Source organism: Grampus griseus, assembly GCF_964374135.1.
Source record: "Grampus griseus genome assembly, chromosome: 1".
Classification (NCBI taxonomy): Eukaryota; Metazoa; Chordata; class Mammalia; order Artiodactyla; family Delphinidae; genus Grampus; species Grampus griseus.
This window is the reverse complement of record NC_139017.1, coordinates 154,734,969-154,756,059: the sequence shown is the minus strand read 5'-3', so window position 1 is coordinate 154,756,059 and position 21,091 is coordinate 154,734,969. Positions and strand designations below refer to the sequence as shown.

The window sequence follows — 21,091 nt, the reverse complement described above, 5'->3', positions numbered from 1 at the left end:
TGAGTCAGATATGATCTGACCATTGTGGAACTTGCCTTTCAAATCTTTGGCTTCACTCTTGGAGCCCTGTATTTCCTCTGCTTTCCTGTGAGTGGTGGGAGTGCTCAAAGAGGTTGGATAGGGATGAAGTCAAGTCTGGCGCTTCCCATGGTTGTAGGTCTAGAAAGGTGTTACTGAATGCTAGGCTATGACACTTCTTTCCCTTCCCCCAAACAGGTTTCCCTTGCAGCTGGAGAGTGGACAGACTGTGGAGTGCACAGTGGCACAGTATTTCAAGCAGAAATATAACCTTCAGCTCAAGTATCCCCACCTGCCCTGCCTGCAAGTTGGCCAGGAACAAAAGCATACCTACCTGCCCCTAGAGGTGAGACTGCCAAGTAATGGCCTGGCTGGGGAACAAGCACGGTACCTGCACACTGATCATCAGAGGTCTATTCTTCCATTTGTAGTCTCTCATCATTTTTAGGTTTGGAAAATTGATGTTCTGAGAGGTCATTCTGTGAAATGTAGGCCTCATTCTTAACTGCTGAGTTCTTTACTTATCCCGCATCCTGCTCTCGTATTCTTTCAGGACTGCCAGGCAGAGGCGAAAGCTGTATTTACTGTTTAATAAGTAATTAGTTCATTCAGTACAGAGATTTCAGATACCTACACTCATGTCCTCTTAATTTCTCTTTCCCTGTCTGGAGCTCGGGATCTAAATGACCTAAAGATACAAGTATACTTTATTTTACAGAAAATGTACATGAACGTTACCTATAACATGAATCCTGTATCCCCAGTGATCAATGTGTTCCTTTTTTTTAAAAAATTAATTAATTTATGTTTGGCTGCATTGGGTCTTCATTGCTATGCGCGGGCTTTCTCTAGTTGTGGCAAGCGGGGGCTACTCTTCGTTGCGCGGTGCGCGGGCTTCTCATTGCGGTGGCTTCTCTTCCTGAGGAGCACAGCCTCTAGGTTCACGGGCTCAGTAGTTGTGGCTCAAGGACTCAGTAGTGGCTCACGGGCTCTAGAGTGCAGGCTCAGTAGTTGTGGCGCATGGGCTTAGTTGCTCCGCGGCATGTGGGATCTTCCCAGACCAGGGCTCGAACCCGTGTCCCCTGCATTGGCAGGCATCAGATTCTTAACCACTGTGCCACGAGGGAAACCCAGTGTGTTCCTTTTGAAAAAGTTTTCGCTCCAAGATTTGTCATATTTTTATGCTTCAGCAGACCTTTGAAATTCTGCAATTAAGGAAAGAATAGTAATGCTCTTAAGTCATTACTTAAGTCATTACTTAAGTAATGCTTTTAAGTCATTTGCATTAAGTCATAGAATGCAAATGGAGAACCACTGGGCTGTATTTGGTTTTCTATACACTAGCCAAAATGTCTAATGAGAAACTGTCTCTGACTGCTTCATTGTCTAGTCTAGTGCTGCTCAAAGTGTGGTCAGTGGACCAAGAGCATAGGTATTACCTGAGAGCTTGTTTGAAATGTAGAATCTCAGGTTCCACCTAGACCTACTGAATCAGTATCTCTTTTAACAGAATCTAAAGAGGATTCATATGAACATTTAAGTTGGAAAAGCACTAGCCTAGATGACCGTCCTCTGTTCTAGCAGCAGGAGTCAGATAGCTGGGACCAAAACTTAAGCCTTCTTTCTGTGAGCTTCTGGGATTTCAGAACTAACCAGAGGAAATTAGGCTGAAGGGAGAAGAGATCCCAAAGCCCAAGAACTCTGACTTAGTAATAGCTGCTGATGCACAGAAAGTGGGATGAAGACAGTATGTTCTCTGAGATGTAAACAGAAGTCTTTAATGGCAATTACAGCTAAGTAGATAGGCTTTGGGTAATATCTACTGCAAGCTGAGATTTGTTAGCAAATTGACATTACTTCTGTTTAAACAATAGTTTCCAAGGTGAATAACTTATGTATTTTGATTTTTACTGTTGCTTGTTTATTTAACAAATATTTATTGAACTCCTACTATGAGTCATACACTCTTAGGTGTGGGGAAAGCAGAGATTAACAAGACAGATAAAGTCCCTGCTGTCATGGAGCTTATAATCTAGAAGGGGGAGATAGATAATAAGTTGGTAAATAAGATAGTTTCAGTTGGTGGTAAGTGCTATAAGAATAATAAAACAGGTTAAGGGGATAGTCATAAGGGTGGAGCGGGTTGGAGATTCACTTTAGTTATTGTGGTCAGGGAAGGCTTCTTTTTTTTTTTTTCTTTTTGGCCACACTGACGGCATGTGGAACTTCCTCAACCAGGGATCAAACCTGTGCGAGTGCGGAATCTTAACCACTGGACCACCAGGGAAGGCTTCTTTTAGGAGACATTTGAGCTGAGTCCCAAATTATGAGATAGAACCAACCTTTTACAACCTGAAGGAAGAGCCTTCCAGGCAAGAGTTTAATAGTGAGTACAGAGGCTCTAAAGCAGCAGGGAGCTTGGATCTTCTTAGAGAGACAGAAGGCTTAGTGGCTGGTATGTAGTGTATGAGGGGAGAAGTAGTAGGAGATGATTTTGGAGAGAGGTACAGGGTCAAATCACATAGGCTATTGTAGGTGATAGGTTTTTTTTAGAATTGCTTTATTGAGATATAATTCACATTCCATAAAACTCACCCTCTTAAAATGTACAATTCAGTGGGTTTTAGTTAATTCACAGAGTTGCGCAACCATTACCGTTGTCTGATTCTAAAACATTTTCATTGCCCCCAGAAGAAAGCCCATACCCATTAATAGTCACTTACCATTCCTTCTGCCCTCCTCACCAGCCCCTGCTAACCACTGATCTACTTCTGTCTCTGTGGATTTGCCTATTCTAGACATTTCATATAAATGGAATTATATAATATATGGCCTTTTTTTAAGTGGCCTATTTCACTTAACGTAATGTCTTCAGGGTTCATCTATATTGTAGCATATGTCAGAATTCCCTTCCTTTTTAAGGCTGAATAATATTTCGATGTATGTATATACCGCATTTTGTTTGTCTGTTCATTCATTGATGGACACTTGGGTTGCTTTCACCTTCTAGCTATTATGAATAATGCTGCTATGAATATAGGCGTACAAATATTTGTTCTAGTCCCTGCTTTCATTTCTTTTGAGTACATACCCAGAAGTGGAATTACTGGGTCATATGGTAATTCTGTGTTTAATTTTTTGAGGAATCACCATACTGTTTTCCACAGCAGCTGTACCATTTTACATTCTCACCAGCAATGCACAAGGGGTCCGATTTCTCTACATCCCTGCTTTAGTCTTTTTTCCAGTGTTGATTCTGTAGTTGAAATTATCCGTAAAGAGTTCTACAACTTAAAGTTACCTTCAAGAGAGCAACCTCACAAATTTTAACAATTCTGGATTTTCATTAAGGGAATTGACTAATTCTTTGAGGTACAGAGTCTAAGGGCAGGTGACCTTGTCCTGGTTTTCCCTACCATTGTTCAGCATGAACTCTGGAAGTTAGGCAGAGAAGCAGTACTTAGTGTATTGGCCCTATGGGAACAAGTTTTACATTTCATTTCATCTAAATCCTCACAACAGCTTCAGGAGACAGCTAGTGCTTTTTCCGGTGGCTAAAATTAAAGAAGCAGAGCCTTAGAGTGGTTAAGAGTCCTACCCAAGGTAGCATCTTCTAGAATTGGCAAAGCTAGACTTCAAACTCAAGTGTTCTTGAGTTCTCTCTACTTTGCCAAAAGGCTTCCTGTTCACTGCTTCCTGAATATAGTATATTGGGCAATGGAAGTCTTATATATCACTAGGAAGTCTTTTCTGATCTCCATTGTGTTCTCTTGGGCCCAATACAGAGAACCATGTGGCAGGATGTTCCTCACACCAACAGAGCACACTGTCAGTCAACAGACAGTGATTTCTATAGTCCAAGGGCTCAGTGATCATCTGTAGGCTCGGGCTCAAGAGTTGAGTCACTGCTGGTTCTCCTGGTGTGTTGCAGTGTGGAACGACTGACTGCCTGCTACCATTGGAGAGCTGTCTGCTACCCAGGCATCCAGTTTGTGTGTATTGAGTTTTTTTAGTCTTAAGAAGAGCTCTAGACTGGGTCCTTTGGTAAATAATAATTTATGCTACAACTTACTGAGTGTTTACAATGTTCAGAACTGTACTTGGTTCTTTAAGTGCTTTATTTAATTTAGTCTCCAGACAGTCCTAGGAGATTGTTACTGTTCTCCCTATTTAATATATGAGCCCTGAGCCCAGATCTGCCTCTGGATCCCAAGCTCTTAATCACAAAGTGGCTGTATTACCTTTTGTATTGCACGTGGATATTTTCTAACTTACCTGTCTATGAACAAGGGATTTTCTAGTCCATTTCCCAGGACTGACAGCCAAGTCCTCTTTCCTTACTATGGGGCTCTGGGTATAGGGTGAACTATACTCAGGCCAGCGGTACGTATTCTTGTTTCCTTAGGTCTGTAACATTGTGGCTGGGCAGCGCTGCATTAAGAAGCTGACTGACAACCAGACTTCAACCATGATAAAGGCTACAGCTAGATCGGCCCCAGACAGACAAGAGGAGATCAGCCGCCTGGTCAGTGAGGATGCAGAGAAACGTATGCTTGGTTGCTCAGTCATGGGAGTCCCTGGTAGCACAGATGCCTTTCTGCCCTGGCAGGACCCTTAGGAAAACAAAAGTCTGGATTTGTTACCTGGGACTCCATAGGACTGCTCTTGCTTCTTGACCCTGTAGCTACTTTGTTTCCTATCTCTTTTTCTCTCCTGTATTACTTCCCTATGTTATCCATTCCCACTTACCTCATCTTCCACTTCCCCCCAACGCCTTTTTTAGGGCTATTTCTTGCCAGCCTCAGCTGTTCTTCAGGGCTTTCTGCTTGGGACTTGGAAGGTGAGCAGTATTGCCAAGCTACTGCTCTCCTGAGATCCCCTTCTTTTGTCTTACAGATGAAGAATGCCAGCTACAACCTAGATCCCTACATTCAGGAATTTGGGATCAAGGTGAAGGATGACATGACGGAGGTGACGGGGCGAGTGCTGCCGGCGCCCATCTTGCAGTACGGCGGCCGGGTGAGCAGGGTCAGGGCCAGACAACATCTCTGGGACATGTGGGGGGAGGTTGGGTTGTATAGCCCGTGGCTTTTGCTCCCCTACGCACCTGGCTCTACTGAGGCTCACCTGGACGCCCCCTTTGCCTATCCCCAGAACCGGGCCATTGCCACACCCAATCAAGGTGTCTGGGACATGCGGGGGAAACAGTTCTACAATGGAATTGAGATCAAAGTCTGGGCCATTGCCTGCTTCGCACCCCAAAAACAGTGTCGAGAAGAAGTGCTCAAGTAAGGAGGTTGGGTGTATGGATGGAAGGGTGGGAAGGATCCTAGAGCTGCCTAACTTCCTCTACTCCCAGGGGGCCACGATTTGATCTGTAGTCTGTTCTTTCTGAGTCTTGACTCTCCCCACCTGTGCTGTCTGCCTCACACTTCTGCCTGCTTCTTTTCTGTCCATCTGTGGTCAGGAGTCTTGATAAGGAGCCATATCTGCGTCAGAGATGATGATTTCAGGACATGAATCTCCTAAGGGAGACCTGAATTATTTTATTGTTATAATTATTAACATGGATGGTAAACAGTAGTAGTGATGACTATAATGTTTGTGCCAACATTGTACCTAATTTTATGTTCTCTTATTTCATCTTCACAGTGAGTAGGTGGTGGTATTTCCATTTTCAGGAGACTGAGGCTCAAAGAGGTTAAGTAACTTGTACAAGGTTTGCATATCAAGAAAGTGTCAGATTGGAATCAAATCAGTTCTGAGGTTTCAAAGCTTATATTCCTAATTGGAAATAAAAGTTCAGCTGGTACTCTGAGCTGTCCTTTCCTGTGCACAGAATTTGTTCAGTCGGGTCCAAGTGACCTGAATTAGGTGAACATGAATTGTAAGGGCCTCTGAGCCACCTGTGGCTGAGTGGCTGGGAGTAGATGATAGCAATGAAGAAAGTGATATAGCCAAATGGTTTAAAGGAACAGTTTAGGGGAGTAATGGTCTTGAATGAGTGAATAAGTAAGTGAAGAAGTCACCAACCCTTCCCCTGCAGTCTTCTTTTTTTTTTAACAGCTTTATTGAGATATTTTTCAAATACCACAAAATTTACCCATTTAAAGTGTACAGTTCAGTGTTCCTGCAGTCTTTTGAAGTGGTAGCTTTTTTTTTTCTCTGGATCTGGAGTAAGGTCAGTGCACTCTGGGGCTGAGAAAGAATCAGTGGAGCTGACCACTTCGGGCAGTGATGAGAATTAGTAGAGATGTGTGCCCTGGTGGGTTCAGCTGGCCTTGGGATTTTCGTAAGAATTAGTTACAGCAGCTCCTGATGAATATGGAGACTCTGGCCCTCCTTCTCCCCTCACAGATACATAACTACTTCCACACAATTATAGTTTCTCTTAAATGTGTTCCTCTTGTCTCCTTTCCTGGGTTCTTGGGATTTTAGCCCCATTTAAGCCAGGCTGCTCTTAGCCTTGGCCAGGCTTTGGAGGGCTGGTCCTTAACCAATATTAGAAAGGCTCTCAGCGCTGTGCCTTTGTGTCACATTGTTGGTAGCTCCACTCTTGGTGTGTTTCTCTCTCATTCCCGTGTCCTTCCCCTGTCCCATTCTTTTGAGAAGCAATTTGTTGTTTTGGATATTTTGGGGTACAGAAACTGATAAACCTAGAATCTCAGAGTTGGAAGGAGTCAGTTCATCAGACAGCCCCTTCTTGCAATGATCCCTAGATTCAGGGAGTAAAAATGTGACTTGTACACCTGGGTCAGGGTACCCAGTTGCATGTATGGTTCTGGGCTAAAGATTAAGATTTGAGAGTTTTCGGCTGTGGCAGTGGATGAGATTGTCCAGGGAGAATGTGCATAGTGAACAGAGGCTGAAAATAGAACCCAGAGAAACCAGAAAGGAAATAGAACAAAGTTCCTACATGTGTATGAGGGAATGGGATCCAAAGCACAGGAAAAGCCATCCTTTCCACTGAGACAAAAGGGGAAGAGATGAGGTGGAGAAATTGGTAATTGGGGAGGTATAAGGGAGTCCTAGGGTCAACCCTCAGAATTTTCTTCTGGCTAAAGAAGCCGTTACCTCAGCTGTATCACTTTTAGGACAGGATTTTAAGACTTTCTCCATCCTAGAGTTCTCTAAACACTTTGTGGCCCCCAGCACTGGACATAATATCCCAAGTGTGATCTGGTAATAGAAGATAGGGAAAACCACTTTCCTGGAAGTAAAGACCCACTTATTGATGGAATCTGGTAACACCTTGGCTTTTTAAATAGCTATACTGTAGTTGTATACAAAGCAGAGAAATGGAAGAAACACTGTTAGGTTGTCCATCAGAGCCCTGGCTCTTATTTACATGAAATAATAGGTTATATTTTTTATTCTAATGTTTATTTGAAAGAATTTTTTAAATTAGAATAATATGGAAAACATCCATGTGTCCATCATCCAGAGTATTGTCATATTTATTTTATCCTTTTTAAAAAGTAAATAAAATAGTAAAGATAAATTTGACATTCCTTTATATTCTCCATTCTAGTCCCGTTCCTCCTTTCTGATGCAGTCACTGTCATGAATTATTATAACCTTCCTACCCAATTTATGTATTTTATATACCTATATGTATATAAGTGATTTAAAATTTTATACAACAGTGTTGTACTATATTAATCTTACGGGTTTTTTTTCTTTTTAACTAATAAGTAAAAAATTTATTTCCTCGCTGTATAGGCTTTTAAATCCATCTTATTGATATTTATATGCTATATAATAACATCCCCTAAACGATTGCTTTTATTCTCTATTTGTACATTGTTGCTTTTAATCTAAATGCAGGACTTTCACAATTGAATTTCCTGCTGCTCCTTTCAGTCTGTCATTATATTTATGTAGCTCGATTTTTTTTTTTAATCTGTTGCATGTGAACCCTCTCTTCCAGCTTTGTCTTCCTTTCCTAGGGTAAAGCTCTAAAGGCAAAAGAAAGAAGCTTGTTTAATTATTTGCTCTCAGGCTTCAAAGAACCAGTAGGGGAGGAGGGAGCTCATTTTTTTCTGAGCATCTCCTGTGCTCTGATCACTGTTGGAACCTTATTTATTTTAATTTGAGCCAAGAGGCCTTCCTCTTGGGCATCTTCCTATTGCTGTAGACTTGAAACATAGGAACCAGCTGCTTGAATGGGACAACATGGGGGACTTTGAGAATTCCCACAGATCCCTTCTCTGGGCTCCCTCAGCTCTCTGCTCATACCATTGAACACTTGGCAAGCTCTATCTTGTCCTATCCAACTGTAAATGTGCTTTTTACACTAGATGTGATGATGTCTCATTCATCTTATAATCTGTCAGTGCCTGTCATAGTGCTAGGCACCTAAGATGGAGGCATTTGGTTAGAGGTATTAAAGTGGGACTTACCTGCCTCCTGTCATGACCATACTTGTGCTGCAGGAACTTCACAGACCAGCTGCGGAAGATTTCCAAGGATGCAGGGATGCCCATCCAGGGCCAGCCTTGCTTCTGCAAATATGCGCAGGGGGCAGACAGCGTGGAGCCCATGTTCCGGCATCTCAAGAACACCTACTCAGGGCTGCAGCTCATTATCGTCATCCTGCCAGGGAAGACGCCAGTGTATGGTACAGTTCTGTTGGGACAGTGATTACGGTGATAGGACTCCTCTCAGGGCAGCTCCCTGGAAGATCCTAGGGACGACTCAGTGTGGATTCTTGACTCTAGCCAGAGCTGTTCCTTAGTGTCAGTGCTCTTCTTAGAGGAGAAATATTAGACTATATGAGCCAGTTAGTCATCTCTGGTCCTGTTTACCTGCTCACAGTCCTTCCCAGTAACATTTACTGGGGTCCTCTGTGTGCTGGTGTGTATGCCAGGCTAAGCTGAGCTGGATACAGAGATGAGTCAGTCCAGATTCCTATTCTCAGGAGTGCATTGTCTGTCAAGACATAGGGCAGCACACCCAAGCAGAATTTGTGGTGGTTCTGTTGGTGTTCCACTGCTGGGAATGATGGAGACTTTTTGAGAAGCTTTCCCTCTCTTTTCCTCTCTTTTAAGAATGAGAATGACTATATACATCTCTGACTCAGTGCTCTTCTCTTACTCTTTTTTTCCTCCACGTCTCCTCTTCAAAGGAAGAGGTGTCTCTCCTTTTATCTTACTCAACCCACGTGTGCTCTTGTTTCTATTCCTTCCTTTTACCTTTGGGACCCTTGAACCCTCAAACATCTTTAGATTCCCCACCCTAGAGCACTTTACCACAGTCATGCCATCTCCTTTAGCTTTTTTCTTCCTATTTTTTTGTTTTTCTTCATCAACGTTTTTAAATGAGTTCTCTACATTTTCTACCCCCACTTCCTCACCAGCCACTTACTCCTTAGCCTTTTTCATTTATTTTACCTCTGCCATTCTCCTAAACCTCCTCTGCAGAGGGTCACCAATGACCTTTCTCCTCTTGACTTCTTGATATTTTCTCCTGTCTCTCCTTAATTGTTTTTGTCATTACCAGGAATGCCTGGCATTTTCCAGATTTCTGTACTCTGCCCTCTCTGCCTTTTCATTCTAGTGAAATTCTCATCCATTTCAGTTGTTTCAGTCACCAACTATTGTTACTGTATGTTATATTGTATTATTAAAATCTTGATTCCACCCTTGACCTCTCTGCAGTTCCGATCTCTCCCTTTGACCTATCTCCTTTCCACAAGAGTTTATTGATCACCTACTGTGTGTGAAAAGAAACACCGCTAGATCCTGAATACATTGGTATGTGCTCTCTGCTCTTACGAAGTGTTTTGGTGAACCATTTCTTTACTAGCTTGTCTCCTCTGTCTACCAGTAAGCCCTTCTCTTTACTTTTCTCTTCTGTGTTGGCATCACAGTTGCTTCTGGGTACCTTCATCCAGACTTTGGGGACAGTCTGTCTTCTCTTTGCCTCACCTCTAATGCTCTTTTTTACAGTATTAAGGTGTATTCCCTGCTCTCCACCCACTCTTCTCAATTTAGTTCTAACATTTCTTCTTAAATCTTTCTTGTATAGGTTACTGGATGAGACTTTTTGTGATTGTACTCTCAAAAACACCCCAAAAACCTTCATTAGCCCCCATTCACAAAATAAAAGTTTTTTAGGGCCCTGATCTTAGTTTAACCTTTTCAGCTTCAGGTACTGTTCCCTTTGCCACACATACCAGAAAGATGACTTGTTCTGGAATTAGATAGAACTGGATTTTAATCCTGGCTATGCCAGATTACTGTCTTAGGCAAATTATCTAACCTTTCTCAGCCTCATTAATTAATTATATAAAATGCAGCATCTAACACAGTGCCTGTGACATAGTAGATGCTCTAAATGCTCATTCCTTGTCTCTGCTGTCTAGTCTCTGGTTTTGCTTACATCATTTGCCTTTGCCTAGAATATTTAAGTACTCTTTTTATCCTCCACCTTGCCCTTAAAATTCTCTATCCTTCAAGTCCTAGTTTAAATGTACTTATTCCTGGAAGCTTTCTCTTGTCATCCTACCTACAGGATTAACTTGTCTCTTTTTGGATTCCTCTAGAAATTGTATCAGGCTGCTGATCAATTACGGTCTTGCTTGATATTGTTTTGAGCATGGAGTGGATCTGATTCTGCTCTGAAATCTTCTTCCCTCTGCACATATATACCCAAGGTAGAGCCTTCCGCTCACATGATACTCAATACTTATGGAAGTTGGTTCACCTCCAGTCCATGTCTCTCTTGGGCCATAAATTGGTGTCCCTTGTGATTGATAAAGTGGAGTGTCTTTTTATATTTCTATTGGCTGTTTCACTAGCCTCTTTTGAGAAGTGCCTGCTCAAGTCTTTTCCTTTTTTCATTGGCTTCACTACCTTTTTCTTATTGATTTATCGGATGTTTTTTAGGAGAACTGCCTTGAGTAATTATCCATGTTTCTGGTTTTCTCCATAAAGGGAGAATCCAGTGTTTTTGGCCTGCATGTGGAGTATAGTGCGGCATGCTTGGAGAAGTCAGTGCTTACTCAGAAAATTTTCCCTTCCCTGGGCTCAGTCATGTTATACCTCTCGCCAGTCTCATACCTTGATTAGGACCTTGGGTTTCTTCCACTTACATGCTGTTCTTTGATTATATTGAATACCACTTAGGTAATGGGGGCATTGCCTAGGAATTAAGCCTGCAGATAAGAGGAACAGTCAGATTCTTTTAAAGATCCTTCATCCTCCTTCCTGGTAGGCCAAGTGATGGTCAAAGCAAGGTCCATATGCATTGTGATTGCCCTGAGAGTGTAAAAGGATAGTGTCACATTTGTCCAGTTCTAATCTGCTACCATACCTCACCCTGTTCTTAGTATTTTTAACTCCTTCCTCTCCACTAAACTGGTACAATTTTTTTAATGTAAACTTTTTATTGAAGTACAGTATACATATAGAGATCTTTTGTGTTCAGTCAATTAATTCTCACAAAATGTCTTAGCAAGGTAACCAGTACCTAGTTTTGATAGTAGAACATTACCACAATCCCAGGCTACCAATCACTACAACTCCCCATCAGTGTTAACCACTATTATTTTGGCTTCTAACACCATAGATTAGTTTTGACTGTCTTTGAACTTTATATAAATGGAGTCATATACCATGTACCTTTTTTTGTGTCTGGCTTCTTTCACTCAACATTATGTTTGTAAGATTTATCCGTGTTTGTTTAGTTGTAGTTTGCTACAGTTTTTCCATTATATGATAATAACACAATTTACATGTATTTATACATTCTACTGTTAATGGACATATTTGGGTTGGTTCCAGTTTTTACTATTATAAATAATGCTTCATTGAACATTCTTGTACATGTCCTTTGAACATATATGCCCATTTCTATTGGGTGTGTAACTAGGAGGGATTTTAAGTGTACAAATGTATACTTCCAACAGCAGCAAATGAGAGTTGTAGTTATTGATGTCCTTACCAAACTTGGTATTGTCGCTTTCATTTTAGCCATTCTTATGGGTGTTTAGTTATACTGCATTTTGCTTTTAATTTGAATTCTCCGGTGATTGATAAAGTTGAGTATCTTTTTATATTTCTATTGGCTGTTTCACGAGCCTCTTTTGAGAAGTTCCTGCTCAAGTCTTTTCCTTTTGTTGCTGGCTTCACTATCTTTCTCTTATTGATTTATAGATGTTCTTTATAATTCCTTTATTTAAATTTATATGTATTATACATATCTGTGGCTTGCCTTTTTACTTTCTTAATGGGTTCTTTTGTTGAACAGAAATTTAAAATTTTAATGTAGTCCTATTTGTCAATATTTTTCCTTTACGCCTAGTACTTTCTGAGTCCTGTTTAGGAAATCCCAAGGTCATGAAGATACTAGTCTGTGTTTTCTTTTAAATGTTTTTTTTTAACCTTTCACGTTTAGAACTAGCCTGTGTTCGCCAGAAACTGTTGCTTTCTCTGTCCCTTGGCAGTGGTTCCTCTTTTGGTGCAAAGCCTAGAATCTCAGCCTCCTGCCCACACCTAGAATCAGCACATGTACCCAGGGCAAAAGCAGCTGCAGCAGATGGCTCACCTCTGTGAGATTCTCTCCCTCTCTGCAGTGTTAACCCTTCCAGTTCTTGTTGTCTTAGCACTTCTCTACTGCCTACAAAAAGATGATTTCTATATTTTATTTGGCTTTTCTGAATGTTATGTGCAGAGACACTGGTTTGCCTCTAACTTTATCTATTAGAAGTAGAAATGATCCCTTTAGCTTTTTAAACATTCTCAAATCTCTCCCATTGAAAACATATCATACCGTTCATTGATCCTACATCTCCTCCTTGGTACTTTGTATTACCAAAAACAGTTTTTGCCTCTATACATTAATTTTTGCCTCACTATCACAAAATTCTGGTCCTCATTTTACCAATCTCTTACCAGCATTTGACTTAGTTGAACACTTGCTCCTTCTTGAAACACTCTTTCTTCCCTGGCATTCATGATATAATACTGTCTTGATCTTTCTCTTGGTTCTCTGAATTTTTGTCCTTTGCAGACTCATCTTCTTCCTGTTCTGCAAGTATTGTGAGTTCAGAGATACAGGTCTAAGCCTTCTTCTCCTTTCATTCTGTTCTCTTCCTTGGTGATCTCAAGATCATGTTTTCAATTACTGCCTGTACCTAAATAGCTCATAAATTTACATCTCCATTTCAGACTACTCCTGAACTTCCAACTACTATACTCAGTTGCGTGATGGATATCCTCACTGGGATGACCAAAAAACACTTCAAACTCAAAATGTCTCAAAAAGAACTTATGATCTATCTGTTCTATTATAAAAATCTAGAAACTCAGAGGTTATCCATAAGAATTATTTTCCCTTACATATATAGTCTCTTGAATCTGTTTCTTTCCATCTTGACAGCTGCCTTCTTAAGCTACCCTCATTTCCCTAGATTGGTCTCATGACCACATTCTTCCTCTCACACTATGGTTCCTTTTTATTCTCCTTTGTAGTTACTTTGGCCTTTCAGTTTCTCAAAAGTATGTTGCTTTCTCCTATCAGCGTACATTTTTGCACGCTCTTCCCTCTGCCTGGAATGCTCTTTCCCATATTCCCTCTCCCTTCTAAGTTCTCTTCTACCTTTAGATTTCAGTTCACTCATTACTTACTCAAGAATCCTTTCCTGACTAGGTTATTACCCCCACGTTATATGCTCTCACAGCTCCATGGAGTTTTCTGTTGTAGCATTTGTCATTGTTATACTTTTCATAATTTTTAAAATTAGTCACTGGATAGTAAGCACTATAAGAGTAGGGACCCTGTGTGTTTCTGGTCATCATTGTGTTCCCTAGCACCTCATATACTTCGTGGCATCTAGGAGGCATTCAGTAAATACTTGTTGAATGCACTAATCAGTTCTCTCCCTGCTCATAGCTGAAGTGAAGCGTGTTGGAGATACACTCTTGGGAATGGCTACACAGTGTGTGCAAGTGAAGAATGTGGTCAAGACCTCGCCTCAGACTCTGTCCAACCTTTGCCTGAAGATCAATGTCAAACTTGGTGGCATTAACAACATCCTAGTTCCACACCAACGGTATGAACTCTATTGCCCACTTGCCCTTGTCAAGCAAGGTACCATACTGGTGATTGATGAAAAGATAGGACCCTGTCCAGGCCAAGTGAATCACACACAAGGGAGAGAGGACCAAAGTGGGTGCTAGATGGTGCTAGGAAGAGAAGACCCAAGTCCTCACCATTTGTTTTCTCTTCCTTGTTTAGCTCTGCTGTCTTTCAACAACCAGTGATATTCCTGGGAGCAGATGTTACACACCCCCCAGCAGGGGATGGGAAAAAACCTTCTATCACAGCAGTGAGTGTTACTTTCCAACTTCCTCATAAGGTTCTTCTCTTAGCTCTGGGCCCCCAAGACTACACATGATTTCCTTCCCTTAGCTCTGGTGCTTGACCCTTCACAAGATCTTTTTATTTCAGCTGATCATCCCCATTAACCACTCCCTTGGTTTCTTAATAAAACTAACTCTGCATGGCATTTTCTTTTCAGAGAGAGAGCAGTGAGAGTGTAGGCTGTGGCCAGAGACTTGGCCCTGTCTCCATCACTTTTGTTCTGTGTTCGAGTTTCCCTCTCTCTCTCTCTGTGCCCACTTTTGGAATATAAACATATCTCTTCTCTGAAATCCCTTTTAAGGGAGTTACTTAGTTGCTGCGATTGTCCTTTACTCTTCCCCATCCCTACCCCTGATCCACCTAGTAGATTAGATAGCTCTCCAATCCCTCTCCTGACATCTTTGCTCCCTGTCTCATAGGGGCTTCTGAATTGGCTAAAGGGACCAGGCCTTCTTTCCCACTTCTCTTTCTTCAACCCTCAAGTTTCTCTAGGCAGACTGGGCCTCTCTCAGTAAATGTGGGGAACTCTATACTATGCTTATCTTTAATTTCCTTGTGGCCATCCATCCTAGTAGGCTTTGGCTATTGTCCCCTTAGAAAATGATGTTATTCCACCACCCACAAGAACACTCTTCACTGTGGTTCCTAGCGTAGATTAGCACTTGAATTGAAAAAAAAAGATAAACTTGTTTTTGAATGAGGTCACTCTTTGAGCTAGTAGTGCCAAACCTTCACATGCCCCTCTGCAAGAAGTAGGGAAATCAAACTTATCAAGTACCTACTGTGTGTTAGGCCCTGTACAAGATGACTTATATGTGCTTCAACAGCACTGCAAGTAGGTGGTATTCTTATCTCCATTTCAGAGGAGGAACAAGAAGATCACGTGGATTAAGTAACTTCCACACGTGTGATAGAACAGAGATTGAACCAGGGCTTATTGAATCCAAAAAACCTCATTCAATTGCATAGTTGTTTTGCTAAGAGGCCTTTCCCCAAACCCAGAACCTAACAGTGTTGGGAGGGTGGAGGTTCTGGGAGCTTATCCTGCCTCTTTGGTTATCAGGTGGTAGGCAGTATGGATGCCCACCCCAGCCGTTACTGTGCTACTGTGCGGGTGCAGCGACCTCGGCAGGAGATCATTGAAGACTTATCCTACATGGTACGTGAGCTGCTCATCCAGTTCTACAAGTCCACCCGCTTCAAGCCTACCCGCATCATCTTCTACCGAGATGGGGTTCCTGAAGGCCAGCTCCCCCAGGTAGGGCCCACAATAGGTCAAGAAAACCTCACATTGAGGCCAGGGGGCCTGATGGTAGCAGAGAGTACTGCTGTCTTTTCTGAGCTATTGACACTGGGAGGTGCTACTACTTAGGGAGGTTTGCTAAATGGAGTAGTCTTGGAAGCAGAGATCACAATTGAGAGATGGCGTGTACAATCACTGATAGACCTTTCTTCTTGTAATAAGTGTAATCAGTGCCTATTTACTAGTTGGTCCATGTTGAAGACTGATTCTTTAGACCAGTGGTTCTCAAACTTTAGCATCCATCAAAATCTTTTGGAGAGCTTATTAAAGTAGTTTGCAGAGCTCTACCCTTAGAATTTCTGCTTCAGTGAGTCTAGGATGGGGCCCTAAAATTTGTAGCTCTGACAGGTTCTTAGGTGATGCTGCTGGTCTGGAGACCACACTTTGAGAATCACTGCTATTGACCTTCACGATGTTCCTCCTATTCTTTCTCCCTGCTAAGCCTTCATATTCTGTTGTTTAGATTAGTGTACTGAACTGGTCTCCTTGGCTACCATTTAATACATAGTAATATAACTACCATTTATTGGGTACCTCTTATGTGCCGTAAACTGAGCTAAGCACTTTGTATGTATTTCTATTTAATGCTTACAATAACCCTATGAAATAATTATTATTCCACTTGATAGATGATGAAACTGAGGCTTGAAAATGTTAAATGATTTCTTCAGTGTCATCCAGGCTAATAAGTGGTAGAGCTGGGATTCAGACAAATTGGTTAGATTCCAAAGTTCATGCTCTTAACCATTATGCTCAATTTCCTCCAAGTCATACAGTGTTTCCTAAAATGCCAGATGCATTTATCATAACATGTCTGTGTTTAGAGATGTCTAGTGACCTCACATAGCCTGGGGTTAAAATTCAAACTGCTTACTAAGCAAAGCAGTCAGTGGTTATTAAGCCACTACTAGGTTTTTTGTGTTTTTACTTAATTATTTGTTTTAGTCTTCACAACAGTTTTGTGAAGCTGATCTTATTAGTAACTTTAGTCAGTGTGGAGAAAATGAGACTTAAAGGGGTTAAGTAACTTGCTCAAGGTAATAAAATTAGATAAAGCTTGGGTTTAAACCTAGTTCTAATTGATTCTAAATTGTATTTACTTCTGCCATACAGTTTTTACTCCCTATACCTGACATCCAAGGCCACAAGGCAACTACTGACTATGGTTTTTCACCTGTGGCTTCTTGAGCTAGTCCATTTTTGTATAATACTGCTTTTTTTCAGGACTGAATTTATCTAGTCCCTCTACACCCATTTCTGAACTATGTGTCTAGTCTTCTATGGTGGTCCCAATCCTGTCTGCTCTTAGAGCTCATGGGTAACTTCCATTTTCCTTCTGATCCTAAATTCAGCCTTACTTTGGGCATTGTGATTTCTCTCTGAACCTTGGTTCTGTGTCTTTATGTTAGGTCTAATTATACATAGGAACCAGGTGAGTGCTCTCTGCTGATACTAAGCCTCCCAGCTAAGCTTTATAGGAACATATCAGGTGAACTGTCTACAGGCATACCTCGTTTTATTGCACTTTGCTTTATTGTGCTTCGCAGATACTGCATTTTTTACAAATTGAAGGTTTGTGGCAACCCTGCGTCCAGCAAGTGTGTCGGCACCATTTTTCCAACAGCATTTGCTAAAACTTCATGGCTCTGTGTCACATTTTGATAATTCTTGCAGTATTTCAAACTTTTTTTTATTATTATATTTGTTATGGTGATCTGTGATCAGTGATCTTTGATGTTACTACTACGACTCACTGGCTCAGGTGATAGTTAGCAATTTTTAGCCATAAAGTATTTTTTAATTAAGGTATATACTTTTTTTTTTTAGACATACTGCTACTGCACACTTAATAGACTATAGCATAGTGTAAGCATAACTTTTATATGCACTGGGAAACCAAAAAAATCATGTGACTTACTTTATTGTAGTGATCTGGAACTGAACCCACAATATCTCCGAGGTATGCCTGTATAAGGCTGATTTTGGTAGGAAGGGCTTATCATCTCTAATGGTTGGGTATCAGCTTATAAAGAGAGGCTGAACAAAAAGCCGTATTACAAGTGGCAACCCCTTAGTTCAGAAAGATGCGTGAACTCAAGAGGAGCTGTATGTCTCTTTGTCTCCCTCCTCACCCTGTGCCTAGATCCTCCACTATGAGCTGCTGGCCATTCGTGATGCCTGCATCAAACTGGAAAAGGACTACCAGCCCGGGATCACTTATATTGTGGTGCAGAAACGCCATCACACCCGCCTTTTTTGTGCTGACAAGAATGAGCGAGTGAGTGAGGGATTGAGGAAGCCACCCATACCCTTATCTTGTCTCCCTTCTCTTAATATGGAAGAAGCCCTTGAAATAAAATCTGGGGATTTAGTCCTTGGCCTGTCCATCTTCCCTGGTCCCTTTCTTCCCCTTAGCTCTTGTGGTCCTTCCTCTGCTGCTTCCTTCCCTTTGTTTCCCCCTTCTCCCCTCCTTCCCTTATACTTCATCTCCCTCCTCCTAGCTCCCTGGCCTATAGACCCCATATATAGACCAGCTCCCAGAGAAGGGAAAGGGAACTTCCATTTATTGAACTTCTCCTATGTGCCAGACACTGTACAAGGCGTCTTCCTCACAGCAGCCCTGTGAGGTAGGTACTGTTATTATCTCCAGTTTAGCCTCAGAAAGGTTAAATGACTTGCTAAGATCACACAGCTAATAAATGGTGAAAGCAGCACTTAAACACAGGTCTGTATGACTTTAGAAGCCTATTATTTCAATTCCCAGTACCCTCTGGGAATAGCAGCTTCTACTTTACTCTTGGGATTCTGATGGAATCAGATTAGAATTGAGTCGGGGCCCTAGTTAGGGTCATGCAGGTCTTGGGATCTCGGTTGTCTTTGTCTCTATACAGATTGGGAAGAGTGGTAACATCCCAGCTGGGACCACTGTGGACACCAACATCACCCACCCATTTGAGTTTGACTTCTATCTGTGCAGCCACGCAGGCATCCAGGTAGCTGGGCTATGTCCTGGGATTTCCAATGGGTCAAAGATTAGTTGATTATTCCCACTGCCTCTAGAATATATCATTCCTCACTGAGTGGCATTCAAATCAGGATTGTTCTCTTAATAAGCCCTTCGTGCACTTGAACATGAGTGCACTTTGAACGTCTTAGGCAGGTTGCCCATAAGATGAGTGCTTTATGACATAGGTGACTTTGTGTCTGCCTTTTCATAGGTGGGTCTTCCAACCCAGCCATACTCTTAATAGTGAGCCTGTTCCTTATCGTCAACCATCCCCTCTGCCCAACCTGGGGCCCCTCACCTTCCTATCTTCCCAGGGCACCAGCCGACCATCCCATTACTATGTCCTTTGGGATGACAACCGTTTCACAGCGGATGAGCTCCAGATCTTGACGTACCAGCTGTGCCACACTTACGTACGATGCACACGCTCCGTCTCAATTCCAGCACCTGCCTACTATGCCCGCTTGGTGGCTTTCCGGGCACGATACCACCTAGTGGACAAGGAGCATGACAGGTGAGGCCTGGGATCAGGCTGGCTTCCTTTTTGCTTCAGCCTCTGGTACCAGACCCTCTCAATTTTCCTTGGGTAGTAGGAAATGAGTATTGTCCGATTTGATGTCCTTGGGCTCGTCAGCCCAAATCTGGGTTGGGGTTTTCTCTTAAATTGTTATGGGAATTGGCATCCTAGGGGTGGGGGAAGGAATTAGCAGCTCAGTTCACCAGGAAGGACTTCTTTCATTTTTCCTTTTCAGTGGAGAGGGGAGCCACATATCGGGGCAGAGCAATGGGCGGGACCCCCAGGCCCTGGCCAAAGCCGTGCAGGTTCACCAGGATACTCTGCGCACCATGTACTTCGCTTGAAGGCAGAACGCTGTTACCTCACTGGATAGAAGAAAGCTTTCCAAGCCCCAAGAGCTGTGCCGCCCAAATCCAGAGGAAGCAGGGAGGAGGGAGGTGGGGCAGGGAGGAATGCAGAAGGCCTTGTTTCCTCTACAGAGGGGGCGAAAGGGTGGGGAACAGGGCCAGTAAGCCAGACCACCAGCCAGAAATCTCTGATATTCACCTCATGCCCTCCACCCCTCACCCCATCTTGTCACATCTGGCCCTGACTCCACTGGACCAAGAGAGGCAGCCCCGGTGCCCACCATACACACAGATGTCGCATGTGACTCACAGTGCTAAAGACTCATGCCTGACAGCTTGGTAAGGTCGGCCCTGCAGCCCTGCAGACAAAAGCTGGTAGGTTTGGGTTTGATACTTTAGATGGGAAAGTGAGGGGCTTGAAAAGTGGGTGGGAGGAGGGAAGGATTTTTTAGGAGCCTTAATCAGAAAAGGTCTAGATTTGTTTAAGAAGAAAAACGAAACCAGATGCAGATCAATATTTTAGGATACTAGATGTTTTAATGGGTTGAGAATCCAGCTTGTAGGAAGATTTTTAATGCTAATGATTTGGTTGCCCCTCCCCCAGCTGCCACTCCTCTTTCCCTTATTCCTCTTTTTCCACCTTTTCTACCCCACCTTACACCTTCTCCCTGACAGACATCCAGCCCCTAGTAAGACTTAAGGCACTATGGCACTTAGCTCTGAAGTGACACGACCCTGTCTTCCTTCCGCCTGCTGGTGGGTAACCAGTGCCTTCCCTGTAACGGTAATGCTGCAGAACTGCAACCTTTTGTACCTATTTTTGGGGGGGTGGGGGCGGGGTGGGGGTGGGAGAGGAGGTAGGTGGGGATGAAATACCCCTAACCCAACAAGCCTCCAGCCAGAGCGCCAGCTATTTTGCATTTGAAGGAGTTGACTTCCATATTCATTGAGCTTTTAAAAAGATCGCCACCTCAAGATGGTTAAAATCCATTGACATTTGCACTTTCAGACATGACAAGTCTCTCGGAGCTGCTGAGGTGACTGGCCTCTGGCCTTTCCACTTACGTCTCCTTTCTTCCTGTCCCCGCTTCCTCCCCACCTGCCTGGGTCTGGAGTTACTTTCATAGCATTTCTCACTCTTGGCTTCTTTTTTTTCCCTGACGATCAAGTCTGTTTATGTTTCAATATTTTTTAACTGGGGTGTCTTTTAACAAACGATCCTTAGGTCTAAAATAAGAAAAAAAAAAAAAAGCAAAAACTAAATGTTATTTTTATACCATAACTTGAGTCTATTGCCAAAATCTGGAAATCCCTCCCATGCCCAATGAGTTTACATCCCAGAAACATTGAGCCGTCAGAAGGAACTATGTACCTGACTTGTTCTTTGGCCTGGCTCTGTAGGGGGTGGTTATCTCCCCAAGGTGGGGCTCAGTCTCCACCCTCCTCTGTGCAGATAATATCTTTCTCTTGCTGCAGGCACCCCTTCTGCACTGCCCTGCACTCTTTTCTGCAAGTGCATCTTCCCTTCGTCT

At 42.5% G+C, this 21,091-nt stretch overlaps 1 protein-coding gene across 3 annotated transcripts in view; it reads left to right on the top strand.

Moving 5' to 3' along the window:
* Positions 1-20,358, top strand: part of LOC309821188 (protein argonaute-1) — a 30,287-nt gene extending 9,929 nt beyond the window's left edge. For 2 of the 3 annotated variants that reach the window (XM_082652359.1, XM_082652358.1), the window contains 12 exons: positions 217-364; positions 4,424-4,543; positions 4,915-5,037; positions 5,173-5,306; positions 8,454-8,638; positions 13,915-14,074; positions 14,260-14,350; positions 15,449-15,643; positions 17,832-17,966; positions 18,580-18,681; positions 19,010-19,209; positions 19,448-20,358. In XM_082652359.1, the coding sequence (XP_082508485.1) occupies positions 217-364; positions 4,424-4,543; positions 4,915-5,037; positions 5,173-5,306; positions 8,454-8,638; positions 13,915-14,074; positions 14,260-14,350; positions 15,449-15,643; positions 17,832-17,966; positions 18,580-18,681; positions 19,010-19,209; positions 19,448-19,556 (1,702 nt within the window). In that variant the 3' untranslated portion in view covers positions 19,557-20,358. Of the gene's footprint in view, positions 1-216; positions 365-4,423; positions 4,544-4,914; positions 5,047-5,172; positions 5,307-8,453; positions 8,639-13,914; positions 14,075-14,259; positions 14,351-15,448; positions 15,644-17,831; positions 17,967-18,579; positions 18,682-19,009; positions 19,210-19,447 lie in introns of all 3 variants that reach the window. The other variant, XM_082652357.1, reaches the window with a different exon arrangement.
* Positions 20,359-21,091: the final 733 nt, after the last annotated feature.